At 32.6% G+C, this 21,334-nt stretch overlaps 2 protein-coding genes across 4 annotated transcripts in view; one reads left to right on the top strand and one right to left on the bottom strand.

Moving 5' to 3' along the window:
* Positions 1 to 202: 202 nt before the first annotated feature.
* On the bottom strand, positions 203 to 6,816 carry LOC113522751 (MICOS complex subunit MIC27). Of its 3 annotated transcripts, XR_003402418.3 has the most exons (8): positions 6,676 to 6,816; positions 6,431 to 6,582; positions 4,656 to 4,822; positions 3,983 to 4,092; positions 2,915 to 3,050; positions 2,356 to 2,540; positions 1,393 to 1,431; positions 203 to 431 (listed from the first exon to the last, which is right to left on the bottom strand). XR_003402418.3 is itself a non-coding variant. In XM_052897808.1 (7 exons), the coding sequence occupies exons 2-7, from the start codon at positions 6,580 to 6,582 to the stop codon at positions 421 to 423; spliced, it is 615 nt and encodes a 204-aa protein (XP_052753768.1). In that variant the 5' UTR covers positions 6,676 to 6,816; the 3' UTR covers positions 203 to 420. The 3 variants fall into 3 exon arrangements, 2 of the variants coding, with proteins under 2 accessions (XP_052753768.1, XP_052753767.1); XM_052897808.1 differs by lacking the exon at positions 2,356 to 2,540; XM_052897807.1 differs by lacking the exon at positions 203 to 431 and having other exon boundaries at positions 1,390 to 1,431; positions 2,368 to 2,540.
* Positions 6,817 to 7,098: 282 nt separating this feature from the next.
* LOC113522624 (uncharacterized) overlaps positions 7,099 to 21,334 on the top strand; it is a 35,820-nt gene continuing 21,584 nt past the window's right edge. Inside the window, exon 1 of the mRNA XM_026908372.3 lies at positions 7,099 to 7,474. Within this exon, the coding sequence (XP_026764173.1) occupies positions 7,408 to 7,474 (67 nt within the window). The 5' untranslated portion in view covers positions 7,099 to 7,407. The remainder of the gene's footprint in view (positions 7,475 to 21,334) is intronic.

The following is a 21,334-nucleotide window of genomic DNA, read 5'->3' as shown; positions in this document are numbered from 1 at the left end:
GTGTAGCCCATAATAAGGGCTTTATGAAGTGTCTACGGTGCTATTTTTGAGAACTAAGATATACCTCTGTACCCTGTAATTTTATTAATTCAAAATGAATCGCAGCCATACAAACAACTGTTTCACGGTAGAAACACGAATGGGATAGATACCCAAGCAGACGGCATGTGCTAGTGTCACTATGGGAAATAATACTTCAAAATTTGTTATGTATTTTAGTTTATGTCTCCACTTTTTAAAAACTTAACAATGACATAATTAAAGGTAAACAGATGCAATGTAAAATAAATCTCACAATAATAAAAATATACATTTTAATTAATTACATTTCGTAAGTAATTTACACTGAATTCAACTAGCCGGTAATAAATAAGACGTCGCTAAGGGTGTAGTGGAAATGCGGTAAGAGTTCTCACACATTCACATTGAAGCTGGAAAAAAAAAGAAAAAACATTTTAAGCCATATAAATCCTGTGATGAAGGTTATGTGCTGCTCATTAAGGTAAATGAGCTCAAATTCATTATGTATCATGGGCGAAACAGAATACTCTGTTATATCCATGGTACTGCTTATGTCTATAGGCGACGGTTACCACTTTCCATCAGGTGGGCCGTCTGCTTGTTTGCCATTCTAAGTTGTATAAAAAAAAAGTTCGATGCAGTCGTATTACTTCTTTCTCATAAAAAAGTTTCTTTAAGGTTGGCAACGCGCACGTCACAACTCTACTTTTGCAGACTACAGTAATCATTGGTATTGGAACAGACCTGCTCAATGCTTGTGTATAAAAAAAGATGCGTACATTTGGCTCTGGTGTTTGTGAATACTAAAATGAAAGCTACTGGAATTAAAGTCTGATTTTGTACAGCTCAAAAGAAGTTCATCATAACCAGTCTTATTGATGTAAATCTTCGGGGATAAAATGGTTAGTTTAATTAATAATTAATCATAATTAATTCAACTCTGTTTAACATCTTGCACTAAGAGCCTATTATTATTTCACTAGTAAAATTTCATTAATTTACATAAAATTGACTGTAATATGATTTTTTTTAAGCAACTTAGAATGACAAACAAGCTGACGACCCACCTGACGGAAAGTGGTAATTATCGCCTATAGACTATTATGTCCATGGTACAGTATACTGTTTTACCTATGATACTCCACGTTGCCATTTCTGAGGACTCAGGTGTTATTTCTCTGTACTCTGTAAATTCACTGTCATATCCCACCCTTCAAATCGAAAGACAGCCATGCAAACACAACTGCTTCACGGTAGAAACACGAATAAGGCAGAGGTGCCCAAGTAAACGACTTTTGTACAAAGTCTCTCTCTGGTACAAAATGGTTCATTCGTACAAAGTGGTTATTTTGGCTGTTCTTTTATACTTACTGGGTACTCGGTCATCTACTTCGTCATTAAAGAAATAATCTGAAAATAAAATTAACAATTTAAGAACCAATAAGTAACTATAATTTAATGAGAGGAAAGGGATTGTTAATAATGGAGACTGAGAATCGCATTGCTAGCAATATACCCAAACAGGTCTACCTCCTCGCGGTTCTCCCTGGAAACTATTATGGTTAATTTCTGATGAATTCATCATGATGGGCTAACTGGCCTGTTTTCATTCTCATCTATCACCCTTCACTGGTGCTCCGCAAGCGTATACCGTTAGCGCAGGGTTACCATACCATTTTAACCCATCAAAAAAAAAACTATAATTTAATATCTTAAATCGTTAAGTGAATTTGGCTGTTGAGAACAATAATGTCACTAATTGATTTTATTAATGTGAAATTGATGTCTTAAGAAAATGTCGTGTGCGTCTGTTATTGGCGTACATGCAAGATGCAAATCTGTGTTTACACTACCGATGCTGATGTACCTTTTCAAAATACATATATAAATAGTTTGTATGTAGGTATATATTATTTAGTAAATAAAAATCATGATTCAACATTTCGAACTGAGTAGTAATCTAGGTTATGTGATAATTATGTACCAGTTTTTGCTCGCGACTTTGACCGCGTGCCCGGTATATGTTTACTAACCAGGATAAAGATTAGCCGACATCCTTTTCCATCCCATATAGCACGTGCATACCAAATTTCAAAGTGATTGTTTAAGCCATTAAGGCACTATAAGGAAACAAACTTATTTTCACATTTATAATATTAGTATATATTATTGGTATATTTGCATGCAAAAATGTTATGTAACATGTTAGTATCTATTCAATAGAAATATATGAAAATACACATAAAACATAAGCCAAGCACGAACATAAGAATTAACCAAAACACAAAATATGCCAAAGCCGATTCCATGCAGAGACCATGATCCAACACCTACACAAAATTGTACCTAAGCCTTCTTGTCTGAAGGTTTAGAATCGGCTGATTCCTTTGCTGGTGGGGGCATCACTGCTTGTTTCACTGACGACGCTAAAGAGACGGTCAAGTCAACGAATTCCGAGAAGTTTTTGGGCACAGTGAGCTCGGGGAATTTCACCTCGAGCTGTGGATCCCCAGGTTTCACTGAAGGAAATACAATTTTCTATACAAAACTTATTCGAGTAATAGGTGAGAATTAATACGACCCGTAATAATGGGTCATACTAATTTTAATTTGTTTAAAAAAAATGGCACCTGTATGATACCGGGAAGCTTAGAACAAAATAGTGATTTCAATATAAAACTAAAATGAAGGAAAATGAATTTAACCTTTATACCATTGCAAAGTGTAAACGAAATAGAGAATAAAGGGAAAGATATTAGTGCTCGTAATTCATAGGAAAAATATTCGTACTGCAATCTCCTTTTGTTTTAAAACTTTTTGGTATCATATATTTATGGAGAAAATCAAAGTAGAGGTTATTCTTCCTAAATGTTGGCTACAAATCAATACATACCTCCATATAAAAAGTTGTACGCAATATTTATGTATTGTTTGGCAAGTGCTCCATTGCTCTTCACTAGCTCTTTTGTTTCGTCTGGGAAACAAACAAATCCCATGGCCGTGGTGCTTACGCTCGCGTACAGAACCCTCTGAAAACATATATTTTTTTTATTTTAATTATTTTCTAATACAAATACAATAAGAATCCGAATTCCTTATCTTACCACTTCCTCATAGCTTAATCTACCTATAGAACTGGAGGGTAGAGTATAAAAAAAATTGTGTTTAAGTAAAAAAAATCCTATAGACATAAAAAAGTTTTGATTTCTTACTTTCATTTAATAACTACATATATATATATATATATATATATATATATATATATATATATATTTAATTACACTTATGTCAGTACACAATAAAATGGATTTACCAATCATTATGGAACTCTAACATGAGAGAGTAATGTGTGTTTATTATTCAATCATGCTTATACAACTGAATAGTTTTTTATGTTTTGTACATAGATGGACTAATACATAGTCCTGGATTAACACATAAGGTACGCGTGAAAAACTGCGAGAGCTCTATGTATTGAACTAGATCTATGTAGATAATAAAAAGATAGAGTAAGAAACAGTGTGATTAGATAGAAGTGTGGACTGAAAGACGATGTAGTGACAAAAATCGAAAAAGGAATGTTGCGTTGGTTTGGATGGATGAAAGAAGAATTACGAAAGAGGTTTATGGAGCAAGAATGAATGGAGATGTTGGTAGGGGCCGCCCTAGATGGACGTATGTTGACCAAATAGGCGACATGCTGAAGAAGGGCCAAATTAAATGTACCCGTAACCGGCGAGCGTGTATGAAAAGATTGATGAATGTGGAAGAAGCGAAAGAGGTTTGTTTGAATCGAAGCATTTGGCGTTCCATTGTTTCTGCCTACCCTAATGGGAGACAGGCGTGACAGATATGTATGTATGTATGTATCTATGTAGATATAACATGTCTTGTCCATGTATTTGGTACATACCAAAGACATAAACCTAATCATTCACTAGTGACAAAAATGATTAATTACCCTGATAAATCCACCTCTCAGTCCAAATATGAACCCTGTGAGACCGCCCATAGCCACGGCGCCATAGCGGATATCTTTATTTTCTTCCTCACGTAGATATTTTACTATCCCTGAAACATAAATTTAATATAACAATATAAAGCAATAATTAACTCTCTGGCCAGTATATATTAATGGGTAATATAATTTTGTCTTGACTAATGTCCTACATATTTTTTTTTTATGAAACAATGGGGAAAGACGGAAAAAGCAACAAGCAGTTTATTGATGTGCAAAAAAAAAACAAACTTAAAACATCTCTAAAGCCTGACTGCGGTTGTCAATTTGCCTGCCAAGTATGGTAACTACTGGCAAAACCCCCCAAAAGAGAAACTTATATTCAGCAGTGAATAGTGAAAGAGTGATATGACGATGATAAAACAAAAACAGTTTTAATAGTCACAAAATTATTATGGCAGTAAAATATAAAGATTACATGAAGATTTTTCTTTTGATCTACAAAGAAAAATCTTTCGATAAATAGCAGCTTCAATTGTGACTAAACGAGTAATGTAACAAGAAAAACACCTCATTATTGCAGTTGCAAAAAGAATTGGTTAATGTACACCTAGTATAGTTACTAAAAAAATATAAATTGATAATTATAATTTTGGTAATCAATTAAAATACTAACAATCTGTTTTATCCTGGAATTGGTGGTAGTTGTCCTGCACGGCGTTGGTGACGGACTCGGTCTGCGCGTACGCGACCTGCGCACATTCGCGCGCCGCCCGCACCGGCTGCTGCAGCGCTGATCTCAGATAGCTGCTCTTCTCTGAATTTTTCTTTGATTGGATGTATCTACAATAATATGTAATGTTAAAATAATTTCATTTAATATGGTGGTGTGACAAGAACTAACAAAATTAGTAATTACTTAGTAAACTAAAGTAGCACTTTTAAATTTTCTCTGATATACCAGTGATGGAAAAGGTAGTTATTCCGACTATTGGTATTGATATGATATGCATAAGATGAGAACCATGTTTTAAGTTTTCTAATATGCAAAGTATGCATGTGGATGATTATAAGGAGAAAGGCATGTAAAAAGACATGAATGGACTGTGCGAAAAATATGACCAGAATGGAAGTGAATGGAAGTAACTGTAAATAAAGAGCAATGGAAGAAAAAAAACATATTGAGATGACCCTAATAATAATTAGGAAAAGGATAGAATAGAATAGAAATAATCTTTATACAAATAGACTTGTTTAATCATTTAAATAATCAATTTTTATAATTATACTGCTGTGCTGTTATCTACAGATCTGCTGAGAATAACCTACTAAAAAACTCAACAGTTACTCTTTTCAAATTATTATGTACAAGATAATTTTACATTTGCATGGGTATTGTGACTATAATTGGAATCAAATCCTATGATATTAATGTAGGATGATAATTAAAATTATTTAAAATGAAAACTTTAATTTTCATTTTCAAAATGGCTTGAAAAAATAATCACATTCCAATAGAGAATCAAATAGCAATAAATATTTACATAACATACATTATATACAGTCTAATCAGAAACTTCTCCTTTTTAGTCTACTCAGTTACAAAATAAGTCACCTTGATGAACTGAAGTAAATATTAAAAATAAATTACAATAAAAAAAGAATTCAATCATGTTTATCATATTGTAAGTTACATAAATATATATTTATATTAATGCATTGTGCATATAAGAACCTTTGATAAAGACCAAAAGAGATATACTGGTCATGTAATAATTATATACTTACACACTGTTGTGAAACAAGCTTTCATCATTCATAGAATTATTTACATCAATCATTATTTGATAGATAAATATATCAAACTATTTATCAGAGAGATAGGTAACTTCTTACAGTAATTTTATTACTTTTGCATTGTATGATTTTATTTGTATTATTTAGTATATTTTATTTATAGAAAGATAATTCTATTTTGTTTATGTATTATAAAATTAAAATGTATCTTGCTGGAGGTATGCATATATAGCAACAGCTGAGGTGGCTCCTATTACCAGCAAAATATTATTTTTCTTTTTTATTGTTATTTTTGTCTGTTATTAATATTGTTGTTGGTAATAAAGACTATCTATTTAATATGTATATCCAATCAAATATTACTGCAGAAAATACTCTTGGATAGTCTGATTATATTTTACATAGAATTCATAGATTCATTATAATTATTATACTGAATTGTATAAAAATCCCAAAAGGACAATAAAAAAAATATAATACACACTGTTTGTAAGAACACAACATTTATATAAATCTTTAAGTGATGAATTTATTTATTGTCTATTGCTATAATATATAAACATGCGCAAACGATTTGCAAGTTTATTTCCTATTTCATTGAAAATATATATTGGATTGAACTATATAATCTAGGATGTTAACCCAAAAACTTACTCTGCATAATCTGCGTGTGGGGCTTCGTATATTGGCAAATCAGAGGGTCTCATCGGAGGAGGTTTTGCAGGCTCACCCGGTACTGGGGAAGCAGCACTAATAGTTGGCACCAGCGATACTAGGCCAGACCCGAACACCACTTTTCGGAGCATCTACAAAGTTACAAACGTAATGAATAAAATATATTACAAGAAATATATATGCAACGAAAGAAGGAAAAATACTGTGTTAAGAATAATACGTGCCTCTGAAGAGATGTTATATTGAAAAATTACATAAATATTATATTAAGATATATAAAATAGTAGGTGATCAGCTGCTGCTTGACAGCAACAATTGACGTTACGTAAGCTGTTGCCATTTAGAAATACAATTTATTTTATAATAGATTTTTTTATTTTATTATGGAATAAAGGTTATTGCGTGATTTTTGTGTCATAATAGAAATTGAATTAGTAATTTATATTTAATTACTTTGATAGCTTTCTAAGTATGTACCTACTGGCTCTTATCTTGTGGTTTTAAGAGCGTTCTAAATATGTGCCTACTAGCTCTTATCTTACATTTTCTTCATTTTTTAGCTATAACTTACGCCATTACATTTATCATTGACATTCATGTCAATGTCAATTATACTGTCATATTTGTCAGTGACGTTGTGTTTTATCGGTCGTGATCGCTCGCATTCGCAATTCGCATTGTCGTTCTAATGTGTTTTCTCATTTGTCTCTTTATAATTGTATATACTTCTTTTGAATTCGAAAGGAAATAAAAACTCAACACTTTTAATTGATATTATTATCTAAATAAAATCGTTCTACGTATTAGTGTAATTATGTGAATATTTTACACGTGTTACGGGAATGTAACTGCTGACAAACAAAATAATTGTGATTGTGAGTACAGATTTAGAGTTTACGAATCAATAAATTTGTTGTATAACGTTCGTATTGGAATAGTGAAATCTGGATTACGGGATGTCCGGCGTTAGGACCGGCAGAGTGGGTAAACATAGGAGAGGGCGCCGTTTGAGGAGTGGATCAGGTATGGTATCGCGTTGTGGCTTTTCATATTAGAATGCAGGTTTTCGCTTGAAAATATTAATTTCCAATAGATCTGAGCTTGATACATATTTAATCTAAAAATCTAACGATATTTCCCTTGTATCATGTCTAAATCCATAAACATATGTACTCATCATTATAGTATTTTTTTTTGTAATTTATAATATATTGTTAAATGTTTCTTTCAACTGGAATAACTTATAAATATCTGCAAATATTAAATAACAATAAGTAAAAATATTAATTATTAATTCATTGTTATATCATGAGATTGAATGTTTATTACTATAAACAAGTGTTATATTACTTTATCAAAGACAGTTATTATATAAACAAACATATTTATTTGATCAAAGCTCAACATGTGTATTGATATAAACATAACATATAATTTTAATAATTTATTAATAAAATACTACACTTTAGGAATACATGGTTTAAAGAAAAAAGAATAATTTTGATGGATTAAGACATGTATTATGGTAAATTTTAAATATTCTTAATCTACAAACTAATATTCATTTGCTGTTTACTCATCTCCATTGTTCTATTGAAGGTTATTTTCCAGGAGAGCCCTTAAAAAGTCACATATTTGCATTCAGTCTTTGTAAACCTTTGCTTGGAACCTGGGGCAGATATGTTCCACCTAGCCTCCCTTTAATATGCCTATGGTTATCTCAGATATGAATAATACAGTTTGCAAAAAAATTAGTAGAACACACCTTCCATATGGCTATATAGCAATGTATTGTAATCTGCAACTTTAAAATAGGTGTATGTAAAAAAGTCTGGTGCCCACCTCATCCGTAATGCACAAAGACATGTTTATATGTCATAATATATCCACACGTTATTTAAAAACCCTTCAGCACACCTAAAATGTCAGTTCTCAATGCCTTACATTCTCTTTACTGTATTACAAATATTTTCTGTCAACCTTAATGTCATAAATATAAGGATCAAATTTATAAACAATAGTTTATTTGACCATAGTGAAAAATAAAAAACATTTTGACCAATTTTTTTTTCATACCACAGAGTGTTTATTACACTCGAGAGGTAAAAAATCCACATCCTACCTGGCAAATAACCTTCAATATGCCAATGTTGACAATACTAACATGTAACTTGCATTGATCCAGGATTGTAACGTGCATGATGTGTATGAGAGTGACAATCTGTTGACTTCAGTCATCAACAATCGAGCCTCAACACCACCAGAGATATCTTTGGGATGAAATGGTATACTATAATGTCTAAACACATTACATTTTTTCAATTCATAGTTTTATCTCATTTAAAATACACACACACACATATAAAATCATGCTACTCTGCAAATTTATTTATTAATTATTATTATTTATAAAATCCAGTCTTCCTTTTCATAAATACATCATATATCTAATGAACCTAATTAGTTCTTGAAGAGAAAATAAAAAGTATTTTATCCTAAATATTCTATTTGTAAGAAGGTGACAAAATTCTCAAATAGTAAAAGTGGGTTTGTTTGTTTTACTTTTTATTATTAAAGTGGTAATTTTATATACAAAAAGTGCTTTATACATTGACTAGAATAGTGACTTTATACACTTATATATTTGGTTAGTGGATACCCCTAGATTTTACATAAGAAATAAAAAGAAATTTTAATAAGACTAAATTATTGTATTTTATATCAAATCAATTACCGAGTAAATATAAGAAATAGGAGCAGTTTGAAGGTTGTATAAATTCTGAACTAAACCAATTCAAACTATATTATAATATTTATAAAAAAATACTTCTATTTGAATATTTTTTTATTTCATCATATTTATGTAAGAAATTATTCTTTAATATAATAAATACACTGTATAAACTTAATGTTCACTACATAAATAATTATAATTATTTCTGTTTAACTATTGTTTTAAAAATAATAAAATGAAGCAAGAACTTAATGAAAACATTACATTGAAACTCACATGTTACTCTTTACAATTTGCACTATACTTATATACATACATTACTGTCACATATATATTTTAAAATATCTGGTCCACACACAAACAGTTCACATTTTATACATCTTGCATGCTTTGAATTTCGTTTTTGAATATTTAATATTAATTGCATGTGAAAAAACTTTATTTTAATTATATTTTAATGCTAATAGTTGCCTTAATAAGTATGCTTATTTATGGATTACTTAATTTAAGATTAAAAAAATATCTGATTTCAACTGTGGATAAATTATAATGGTACAAATAAAACATAAATCCTTTTGATTAAAAGAATTTTTAAAATTGCTTAAGATATACAGTAAAAAATTTACATTGCCCTGTAAAAAAAAATCAATTTACATTTTAACTAAATCAGTATGAGACCAACATGATATTACATTTTTTAAATAAAATACAGATAAATTAAAATGTATTCACAACTGGAAAATATATCATTTAATAATCTGTCAACAAAATTCTTTTTCTATAACATGCACTGGTATATAAGTTTGATGGCTCACTCATTGGAAGGTGCTAACTGTCACCTATAGACATGAACAGCATCATGGATATCACAAAATGAGTAAGACTGATATCTAATCAACCGCCCCTCATGCATTGCCATTCCTGAGCCAAATCCATATTTATGGACTATTAGCTAGAAGCTACTTTGTCTTCGTGACTGGGATATAAAGATAAAAAAAAATTAGAAACTTTATTTTACAAAAAATATACGACTACACCCACACAGGGGTCAAAAAATGATTAAGAATTATATTAAAGAAACTACACAAAAAAATATAAATAAAGAAAAAAATAAAATAAAAGAAAATGCGTATTATAACAGATAAAGTCACTTATTTGTACAATAATTCTTGGTTAGTGCTAGAATAGATAGTGACTAGGATAGAGGGATAATATATAATAACATTCATATGAAGAATCTCTTAAAATTTTTAAATAAAAAGAAATTTCGTAATTAGCCATAGACTGGTACTTCGCTTTTATATACAATACAGTAATGCACTTACACTCGTACCTATCTATGCACATTAGCTATTATTTGTATTATTGCTCTCACGATATAAGTATCTCTCGTTTACGTGGGAATCTTGGAGAAATTCTTTCTTAGCATGGACTTTTTTTGTGGACAGAAAATGGTAATCCTGCATGCATTGTCGGTTTATTTTGGCATAATACCAATGACTGATGATAGACGAGGGCAAGGTCAGGTTAATTGATCTATTGACTAATTCATCAGGAATTGACGATTTATTACAAGGGGGGCCCCGTAGAGGTCGGAAGATTGCTAGTATAGCACGGGCACGTCCATTAACATAACATTAGTAGTTTCTACGATTGGCAGGCGAATTGGCAACCGCAGTTTAGCTTTTGGTGATGTTTTAAGAGGGACGTTGCCCGACCCTTGAGTTTAACCTCTCTTAGTCGCCTCTTAAGACACCCACGGGAAAGGGAGAGGTGACCTATTCTATGCCGGAACCTACACGGCTAATAACATGGGCACTTGGAGATTATTATTGAAATAAAATTTTGAAATTTTAGATGTTATTTTAGTCCAGCTTCTTTCGGCATTGAAAAACCATGGAATTAATCAATCAATAATAAAAACTTTAATTTTTTTAACACAGTTTTTGGTATATTTAAAAATACACGGATGTGATTCATTTACTCAACTGTTACATGTAAAAATAGTATTGAAATTATATATGCAAGGTGAAGTTTACGTCACTTTCGGTCCGATTGACGCCACAACTCGAGTCTGTCAATGGCTCGTTTCATTACCATCATAACGCGTCATTAGTAGTAATTAAAACAGTTATTCAGCCATACAAAGCGTTGACGGTTGCTCCTCAGGAATTGTAAATGGATTTCACAATTGATGTGACCGCGACGGGGATGATGAGCGTGTCTATTGCTTTGTTGTTTGTATTGACCGCATATAATCTATGTACCAGCCAATATTTACGCTAGAGGACGTAGTAACGAAAATCCTATAGTTTAGTTTTTGACAGTTTCTAGCCGCCATATTTGTATTATGGAGTCTACAATCATCTTGCAGTCCACATAACTTGGTAGTTGTAATTGCTCTGTTTTTGCACTGACGGAATATAATATTTGTAGGTACTTGCAATATTTATATTGTTAATAAAATCCTTCTCTTCATAAAAATATTTTCGTTGCAGCTGTCAAAAATTAAATTAATTTAGTCTCGAAACGTTTCTGGCCTCCATATTTAATTAAGAGCGTCAATCGTCGTATAGCCTAAATAACGGAATGAAAACTCGTTCAATCCTAGAAATAGTTTGAAAGCGTCATGGCCCGACTTCTAGAACGCAAAGGTCTTGAGCTTAAATCTGGTAGACACCGGAAAGTTGTTGACTTTAAATTTCCGACTAATCCATTAATGGAAAATACCGATAACAAATTAAATTACTCTAAACCATGGTGGTAACATCATCAGCTGTGTTGGGTTCTTGCGGGCATGTCGAGTATTACCTTCACCACAACAATAACAGTCGACAAATGCGTATGTCGACATTTACCTATTAGGGATTACGTGAGTATATGTTTTTTTTTTCAAATAAGTCAATTCTAACGACACTTTATTTATTAAAATCACTTCGGATAATTGTAAAGTTACCAAAAAAAGGTTTCATTAAAAATAAAAAGAATACACTATTTTATTTTAGTTTCTTAGAAAAAAATTGTGAACCGTTGCTAAATGGAATCACAAAGAAACTCGTTCTAAAAATAGCATTTTGAAAGAAATATAATAATTTAAGTGTATTCTCTTTTAGTAAAAAAAAAAAATTGTAAATTTGTAATTATCAAATTCCTGCGAGTCGTTAGTTAACTGTAAATGCATACATAATATGCATACAATTGATAACTCAGGTTAGGAGAAAATCCTGGTTATTTAATTTTATACCTATCACTCCGTAAATAATAGGTCTTATTTAACAAAATATTTCTCAATAAAACTTTTAAATTTATTTATTAGAAGATACTACACATACATCCTTCGGAATTTCATTGAAAAAGTTTATGCCCATTCCCATAAAGGTCCTAATAACTTTTCCAATTATACTTCGGCACAGCGAGTTTGTATTTGTCATCGATATTAAATATAATATCGTAGAAGTTCAAATATAATTTATAAGTAAACAAATTGTTTTTCTAGATTCTTTTAAGCCTGATAATTGATATGAATGTCCCATTGCTAGCTGCTGATCTCTCCCCACAAAAAAGGTTATATATTTCCTAAGAATAAAACGCAATAATAGCTCAAAAGGTTGATTCAATAGAATTTAAACCCACATCTCTGCTATTCAGGCCGATTGTGGTTCCAGTTACATCACTAAAGGAATACTATCAGTTGGCAAATTTTTTTTTATACATCTCAGAATGGCAAACAACCCGACAGTCCACCCAATGCAAAGTGGTAACCGTCGCCTATAGACATGAGCAGTACCATGGACATAACAGAGTATACTGTTTCGCCCATGATACTCCCCATGCGTTGCCATCCCTAAGGACTCAGGTGTTATTCCTTTGTACCCAGTAAATCACGCCATATCCCACCCTTCAAACTGAAACAAAGCCATGCAAACACAACTGCCTCACGGTTGAAACACGAATGGGACAGAGGTACCCAAGCAATCGACTTTTGTACAAAGTCTCCCTCTGGTTTTTCAAGAACTACTTATAACATTATTCCTGGCGTAGGTAAATTTAAAGATACATTTTTTAAATAAGCAGGGTTACGCATTTGAATATATTTTAAAATGTGCAATAAATAACTGTAATTGCATGTTTATAATAGTTAATAATGACTATATTTAATTGGCAAGCAATTATGAGAAACATTCACTTTGCTTGCAACTACCTAACTAGATACTTGACACACATCCGAACCGTTTGTATGAGCTACCTACCAAACAATTGAGCTGAGTGCTAGCAGCCATCTTGAGCCTCGCTACCTACTTACCATATTTCCTGCAATTAGTGACGGAAAAGGTGATAATTATTTAAAATACATTTTTGCATGCCTTTTAATCTTTATGGCAAGTGGAGGATATACCTTTACTGATATTTTATAATTTTGTTATATTTCACCTTTTTCGATTAAACTTCTCAGTCGACACGATTTCTTTCGATGTCTTGAACAATTATAAACTATACGTATAAACCTTCCTTTTAAATCACTCTATCTACTAATGAAAATTGTTCTAAAATCCGTTGCGTAGTTTAAAAGATCTAAGTGTACAAATGGCGGGGAGCTACTTTGATATTTATATCGAGTATGTAAAGAAGGATAAAAGAAGTGAAATTACCCACAGATTGGCACGAAAGTATAATCTAAAATTGAAATATAAATCTAAAATTATTAACAGAGATTCCACATGTATGCTTTATAACCAAGTTTAGATAATAACATGTGCTAGCTACAGTATACATTTATGAGTACATGCTAGAATACTAATGATGCAGTTTTGCAACTTAGTTGCAGACCTGCATAATTTATTCCTTGACGTATTCACATAATTAGCTCCTCTGGTTCTATTATCACTGAGCGTTAATGCGAATACGTGTATACAAAATGAGCGTTATGGACAGAAGGGATTTCATATATTGAAGTTGCATGTTGCAGAAAACAAAATTAACTCTGGTGCGACATTTTTAAAGTAATGTCTTTTTGTCACACATTTGTGTTTACACTTTGGTGACGATTAATTTCGAACTGTGTCCGTATTTAGATAGATAGATGCTCTTTATTGTTTCCTTCAAAAGATTGCAATAGTAAACTTATTATAAATATAAACAATTACAAGAAATAATCACCATGAGAAAACAATGGGCGACCTTATTGATAAAAGTGATCTCTTCTACCTTTGGATGGAGAGGAGTAATTATAAACAGTTTGATTGGAGGCACAATGAAATAGCATAATGAAATGAAATTAAGGTTTTACTTCAATAATTAGTATAATGATGGTGATGATATCAGCCGTACTGTCCACTGCTGAATATAAGTCTCCCCCTTGGGGGGTTTTCCCAGTAGTTGCCACATTTGGCAGGCAGGTTAGCAACCGCAGTTAAGCATTTGGTGATGTTTTAAGAAGGATAAATAAATATATTCATAAATACCAAATAATTAGTATATTATTGGGTAATTATGAAGGAATCGTTTATTGAACCAGATGTAATTTTGCGGAAGTCCACATCATTGGTTAGTAGATTAGAATTATTTTGTTTAATTTCTCTGCCATTAGTCTCTACCGTGAAGCAATTGTGTTTGGATATGGCGTGAATTTACAAGGTACAGAGGAATAACACCTGAGTCCTCAGGAATGGCAACGCATGGGGGTATCATGGGCGAAACAGTATACTCTGTTATATCCATGTCTGCTCATCTCTATAGGCGACGGTTATCACTTTCCATCAGATGAGCCTTCAGCTTGTTTGTCATTCTAAGATGTATAAAAAAAAAACCTTCCTCTTGAATCACACTTATCTATTGACAAAAACCGCATTTAAATCACTTTCCATCAGGTTCGTATAAAAGTGTTCTGGAATGCCCAGGCAGCTTGTCCCTAACAATGCTTCAGTTCTGGTCTGACCGCCGTGCGGTGCGAACTGGCTTGTCACGCCATCTGTGAAGTTACCTGAGCAGCGCGTCATTCTCTCGAAACTCGGCAAGAATGGCCGTGAATGAAATTTTTGCCGATATAAAAAAACCAACCGTCCTGGCTTGAATCACACTTATCTATCGATGACAAAAACTCACACCTCTCTTGTTGTCCGCATTAAAATCTGGCCCCGTTGACTTCTTCTTGTTCGTAATTTAAAACGGGGCAGCTGATCTAGTCGTACAGATTATGTCACAGTAAGCGACTTTGTTTTAAAATAAAATTTTTAAAAAACTTTTATACGTACTTTCCGTAGAAGAATGAAAGCCAATTACTTTATTGAGCCAAACATTATTATTAGCTGTCATGTCGGATCAACAATATAGTATGATAAAACCTACTCAAAGCATGCACGATATGAGTAGAATTGACTAAAGCACGCGCCACGAGCAAGTCGAAATTTTGTAATTTAAACCTCTGTATTATGAACGTAACCGATTGATATTATAATCGACAATTGTCATACTAAAAGTGACAATCGACTTATTGCTGAATTACGTCTACGTTTCATGGTAAACAGGACGAGGTTAGAGACCAATTTCGATAGATATAAATCATTTTGTTGTTCGAATCGATTGATGGATGCCATTGAACGCGAGTTATATTAATAACAACAGTGATTCGTCAGACCCTTCGTTCGTATTCGTAATTCGTTACCCTAATTATGGCTACGAATGAACTCCTCGGTATAATATTCGAAATTAAGTCACGAAATTGTCTTTGACATTGTATTCTTGGAAGAAAAACATTTATATTGGTTTCTACATGATTGGTTTGTTAATTAGAATTATTTTGTTCATTTCCGCTACTATTAGTATCGCCAATTGGGGGGAAATGGATTGTTAGTAATGGAGACTGAGAATCCCATTGCTAACAATATACCCAACCGGGGAGAAAAGGGATTGTTAGTAATGGAGACTGAGACTCCCATTGCTAGCAATATACCCAACCAGGTCGACCTCCACGCGGTTCCCCCTGGAAGCTTTCATGGTTAATTTCTGATGAATTCATCATGATGGGCTAACTGGCCTGTTTTCATTCTCATCTATCACCCTTCACTGGTGCTCTGCCCGCGTATCCCATTAGCGCAGGCGCAGTTACCCTTACTATACCATTTTCATCCATAAAAAAAAGTATCGCCAATATTTGAAAATATATTACACACATACACACACACACACACGCACACGCATAAAATGAGGAAGAGCTTGTTTCTTCGCTTGAACGTGTTAATCTTTGAAACTACCTATCAGTAGGATTTGAATTTCTTTTTACATTTGATATCACATTTTTAAGGAATATTATATACAGACAACCATTCAACGTCACGATAGGACCACGAGTGAAGCCGCGGGATTATAATATAGTTAGAATAATAAATTGTTTGTTATATTTCTATCCGTTATCATTCGGATATTTATGTTGTAGCTTTTTCCTGGTCAGATATTAACAATAATGTATGTTAAACTAGTAAAATATTAATTTAACCATAAAAAATATAACTGCTGTATTCGGTTGTGATCTATCGTAAACAAGTGATAAGGCGTTTTATTAGATTTTTCTCGTTCGAGAGTCAATGCTACGATTTTATCGTTGCCCCTTTAGTTTAACGCCTAAATCAATACTAGTTATAAATAACACGAGCGATGTTGCGACATCCGTTTCTGCTCGTTTCTTACTCGTTAGGCGGAGAAAGGGATTGTCACTAATGGGGACTAGAGGCCCTGTTGCTCGTAATATACCCTCGGGTTAGATTAAGGTCGAATTCCATGCGATTCTATCTAGAAACGAATCGTGATTAACTTTAATTCGTTACGATAGGCCAACGCAAGGTCCGATCGAAAATCTTTAATCCTCTACTTATAATCCCTCACTGGTGTCCTGCCAACGTATATCGATAGCGGAAAAGGGTTACTATTCCATTATCACTCAATAAAAATATATACTCGTTATACTAGACAAAATAGTAGGTATATATCGTAACGTAGATTGTCAAGTCATTGCTAGCGGTCGTTAACTGTCCACTGCTGAACATATACCTTCCCCGTAAGAAGAGTTTTGCCAGTAGTTGTCACGTTTGGCAGTTAAGTTGGCAACTGCAGTTAGGTATTTAGTGATGTTTTAAAGGGACGCTACTGCCTCGACAATTAAGTTCTATCAATCGCCTTTCACGAATCGCCTATCCACGCGAAAGGAAGGTGTAGCCTGTTCTATGCCGGAACCAAATATCAAATATAGCTAGCTGTCTATACTTGTCGTGAATTTAATTCAAATCAATGCAGAATAAAAATATAAATAGGTTCATAGTGAGGACAGACAATGCCTGTATTACTTGTTAAAAATAAAATTTTATTTATTTGTTTATTTGACAAAAAACAAAAAGTTACAAAAACTAGATACAATGGGCCGCACACTAGGCGAACCTGTATCGTGGGCACCCGACAAGGATTAACACAAATGTGTTGTAATAAAAAGTACATAGTGGGCGGGTATTACTATAAAAAGGAATATAAAATCGAAACAGTGAAAAAAGTAATAAAATCAACAATATAGATACAGAAGCAATTATAAAACACTAATAATATCGTCAAATAATCCTATGTTTTGGATATTTGGAAGATAATACAGGCGTTTGTTGGTCCAGTCCGTTTTGAACGCTCATAAATGCGCTCAATAAAAAATCTCACTTGTGGTTTGTTGCTCCCTATGTGGCCACTACCAAGATTAGTTCCATGACTTTACGTATTTCTAAATCTAAAGTAACTATGGTTACATTTGTTACTATTAAAATATAGATATAACGAAAAAATTTGGATACGCAGTTTTAATATAAAACTTGAATACTAAACTTTCTCGCGAATTTAAGAAAGCACTTTGGGACAAATGTTGAGTGCAGACGACTATATTATTCATATGTTTAAAACGATCAACAAAGTTTAGTCAAGTCAAGTCCACTGTTGAATAAAGGCCTCCCCCATAAGAAGGGATTTTGTCAGTAGTTGACATTCATGACAGATATTTTAAGAGGGACACTGCTGCCCATCCCTCGTCTTTTAATATAATACCAGGGGGAAAGGGATTGTTAATAATGGAGACTAAAAATCCCATTGCTAGCAATATACCCAACCAGGTCGACCTCCTCGCGGTTCCCCCTGGAAACTGTCATGGTTAATTCCTGATGAATTCATCATGATGGGCTAACTGGCCTGTTTTCATTCTCATCTATCACCCTTCACTGGTGCTCCGCCAGCATATCCCGTTAGCGCAGGCGGGGATACCATTCCATTTTACTCATCAAAAAAAAATATAATACCTATATATACACATATAAAATCATATATATATATAATAATATATATATATATAATATATATATATATAATATATATATAATATATATAATATATATAATATATATATATATATATATATATATATATATATATTATGATTTTGTAGATGTATATAACCTATACTTGATAGGGTTTATTATACAAGGTCGCCACATCTCCGAAATGTGTCTACCGGGAAATTTCCTATCTTAACGAACTTTATTGAACTAATAGTTACTCGAAGTAGTTATCTTCAATACGACTACATTCCCTTAGACTTATCTTTATTTATACAGATTACATGTTATATGTTGAAAAAAACCAACTACATACTCTGTTTGGCTGAGTTAATTTGAATAAATAGATAAATTATTTATTACAATATATGTATGAAATTTATCGCCGTATGGTCCCTGTTTTTCCCATGGGTGTCGTAAGAGGCGACTAAAGAAAATGGTAGAGAGATGGATAGCAGCATCCTACTAAAAACATCACTAAAAACCTAACTACGGTTAACTCGCCTGTCAAACGCGGCTACTACTGTTTTTTTTTTATACAACTTAGAATGGCAAACAAGCTGACGGCCCACCTGATGTAATGCGGTAACGGTCGCCTATAGACATGAGAAGTACCAGTACAGATGGTAAAATTAGGGGGAAATTTATGTCCATTGGTGAACATTTAACGACTGTTATGATGATGATGATGATGATGAAATTTATCCATAGGTGCCTGAATAGTATAAAACAAAGTCGCCATTCGCATATCTGTTTCTCCGCGAACTTCGTCAACCAATTTCGGTATGGGTTTTATTAAAATACTAGCTGCTTCAGCTTTGTCCACATAGATCAATATATTTAGTTATTTATTATAAAGTATCTTATGCGTTTAGTTTAGATATAATCTATCCATGTCACAAATTTTATACAAATCCGTTCAGCCGTTGAAAGGTAATTGAGTAATAAATGTCTGAATATACAAACATCTTTACAAATTTTCACGTTCATAATAATAAAAGGATTTTTTACGGAAGGCTTGTTTGTATAGTACAGGGTAATATTGCACCCGTGCGGAACCGGGTCGGTTCGCTAGTAAAAAAATATGTTAAATGTAGTCTCAATAAATTTGTATCTATTTGTAATATCATATATTATTTACGTCTATTTCCTTATTACCTTTCTCATGCCAAATCTCTTACGGGCAATCTGCCTGCCATTCTATTTTATTAATAAGTATTATTTTACATTGTATCTGTACGTATGTTGTTTATTTATACGTATGCGACTCTGTGCCCATATTTAAGGTGTTACTTTTTTTTTATACAACATAGAATGGCAGACGAGCTGACGGCCCACCTGATAGAAAGTGGTAACCGTCGCCTATAGACATGAGCAGTAACAGAGTATACTGTTTCGCCCATGATACCCCCCATGCCTTGCCATTCCTGAGGACTCAGGTGTTATTCCTCTGTACCCAATAAATTCACGCCATATCCCACCCTTCAAACGGAAACACAGCCATGCAAACACAACTGCTTCACGGTTGAAACACGAAATACTTTAATAATTAGTATGATATATGAAAAGTTTTTCTTTAAGATGCTTTCTCATACGTACGTATGCGAAAGGATCTTAAAGAAAAACTTTTTAATTCTATTGTTTATTAATGTGTACGAATATATTATGCCATTTCTTTTCACATATTTTAATAGTTCTATTAATACTCTAATAAGGTTTGCTTTCGTGTTTATTCTATATTGATATTTTTTACGTTGAAGGCGCTTTTTTGCGAAACAAAATATGAAGTTATTAAAAAAATGAAATATACTGTAAACTGTAAATAAATCTCTCTGTACAGTTGTATAATATTTCATAATATGAAAACTAATCATCAAATAAGTATTTACTTTTTAATAATATTAAAACACGATCTTTTTAAAAAATGTTTGTAAACATGAATATTAATGGCCGGTTAACTTAGTGGTATAGAATTTTCAATTTGAAAATATCATTTTTTAAAATCTCCATTGAGACTCAACCTTCTAATATAAAAAGTCACTCAGTGTACCCGTGACCTTGACCAATGGATACTTTGCACGTTACATTGACACATTTACGTAAAATTAAGCCAGTCATTACATTAATTTCCAATTTTGTATTGCACATGGCACTATCTTATCTTTTTAATTCTATTACTTAAACATTGATAAAAGTTGTTTATGACGCGTTAACCACACTATATCCACTTCAGTATCTACCTGATAGGACACCCAAACACGGGTCGTTTGTGGTAGTTACGAGTATGTACAAATAGAGCGCAAAAGCTATGTATTGGAGGCTTAAAAAGCCACTGTATACGAATAGTAAAAAGATCCATTTTGCATAACCTACTGAGTTTAATAAGCCTTTTACGCCGAGTGTATAATATAAACAGACTAGAACAGTTTCATCGTTTAGTGTTAAGGGGGTTTCCGTAGGCGTATTTAAGTGGGAAAGCGGGTAGGCCGTGCCCACCTCAGATTCCGAAAGAAACTTCAAAGGCATATCTGAGAATATATATACGTCTTATTTTAAGAGGCCGCACTCACTTTGAGAAAATACGCCAATGTTTAATACTCCTGAATGCACTTCATAATTCATCTTACAACCTACGGTATGGCTTCAGACGAGTGACCTCTAATTAAAATTTTAAGTTGAGGAACCTGCTTTCTTTAGACACTTTCCTTAGAATATCTACAGCATATGGGATCTAACGGCTGCATTACTAGCAATATATATTATTTTATTAGGTTGATCTCCATATGGTTTCTGGAA

This window comes from Galleria mellonella, unplaced genomic scaffold, assembly GCF_026898425.1.
Source record: "Galleria mellonella isolate WM207_F2 unplaced genomic scaffold, CSIRO_AGI_GalMel_v1 utg38, whole genome shotgun sequence".
Lineage (NCBI taxonomy): Eukaryota > Metazoa > Arthropoda > Insecta > Lepidoptera > Pyralidae > Galleria > Galleria mellonella.
The sequence above is the reverse complement of the archived record's forward strand: the minus strand, read 5'-3'. Positions and strand labels throughout refer to the sequence as shown.

What these genes read in the sequence shown, in the direction of transcription:
- LOC113522751 (XM_052897807.1), bottom strand. Translation starts at nt 6,582, where the DNA reads ATGCTCCGAAAAGTGGTGTTCGGGTCTGGCCTAGTATCGCTGGTGCCA. An exon ending in CCACACGCAGATTATGCAGA is followed by an intron (nt 4,823 to 6,430) that starts GTAAGTTTTTGG and finishes ATATTATTGTAG; the next exon opens with ATACATCCAATCAAAGAAAA. An exon ending in TGAGAGGTGGATTTATCAGG is followed by an intron (nt 3,051 to 3,982) that starts GTAATTAATCAT and finishes ATATGTTTTCAG; the next exon opens with AGGGTTCTGTACGCGAGCGT.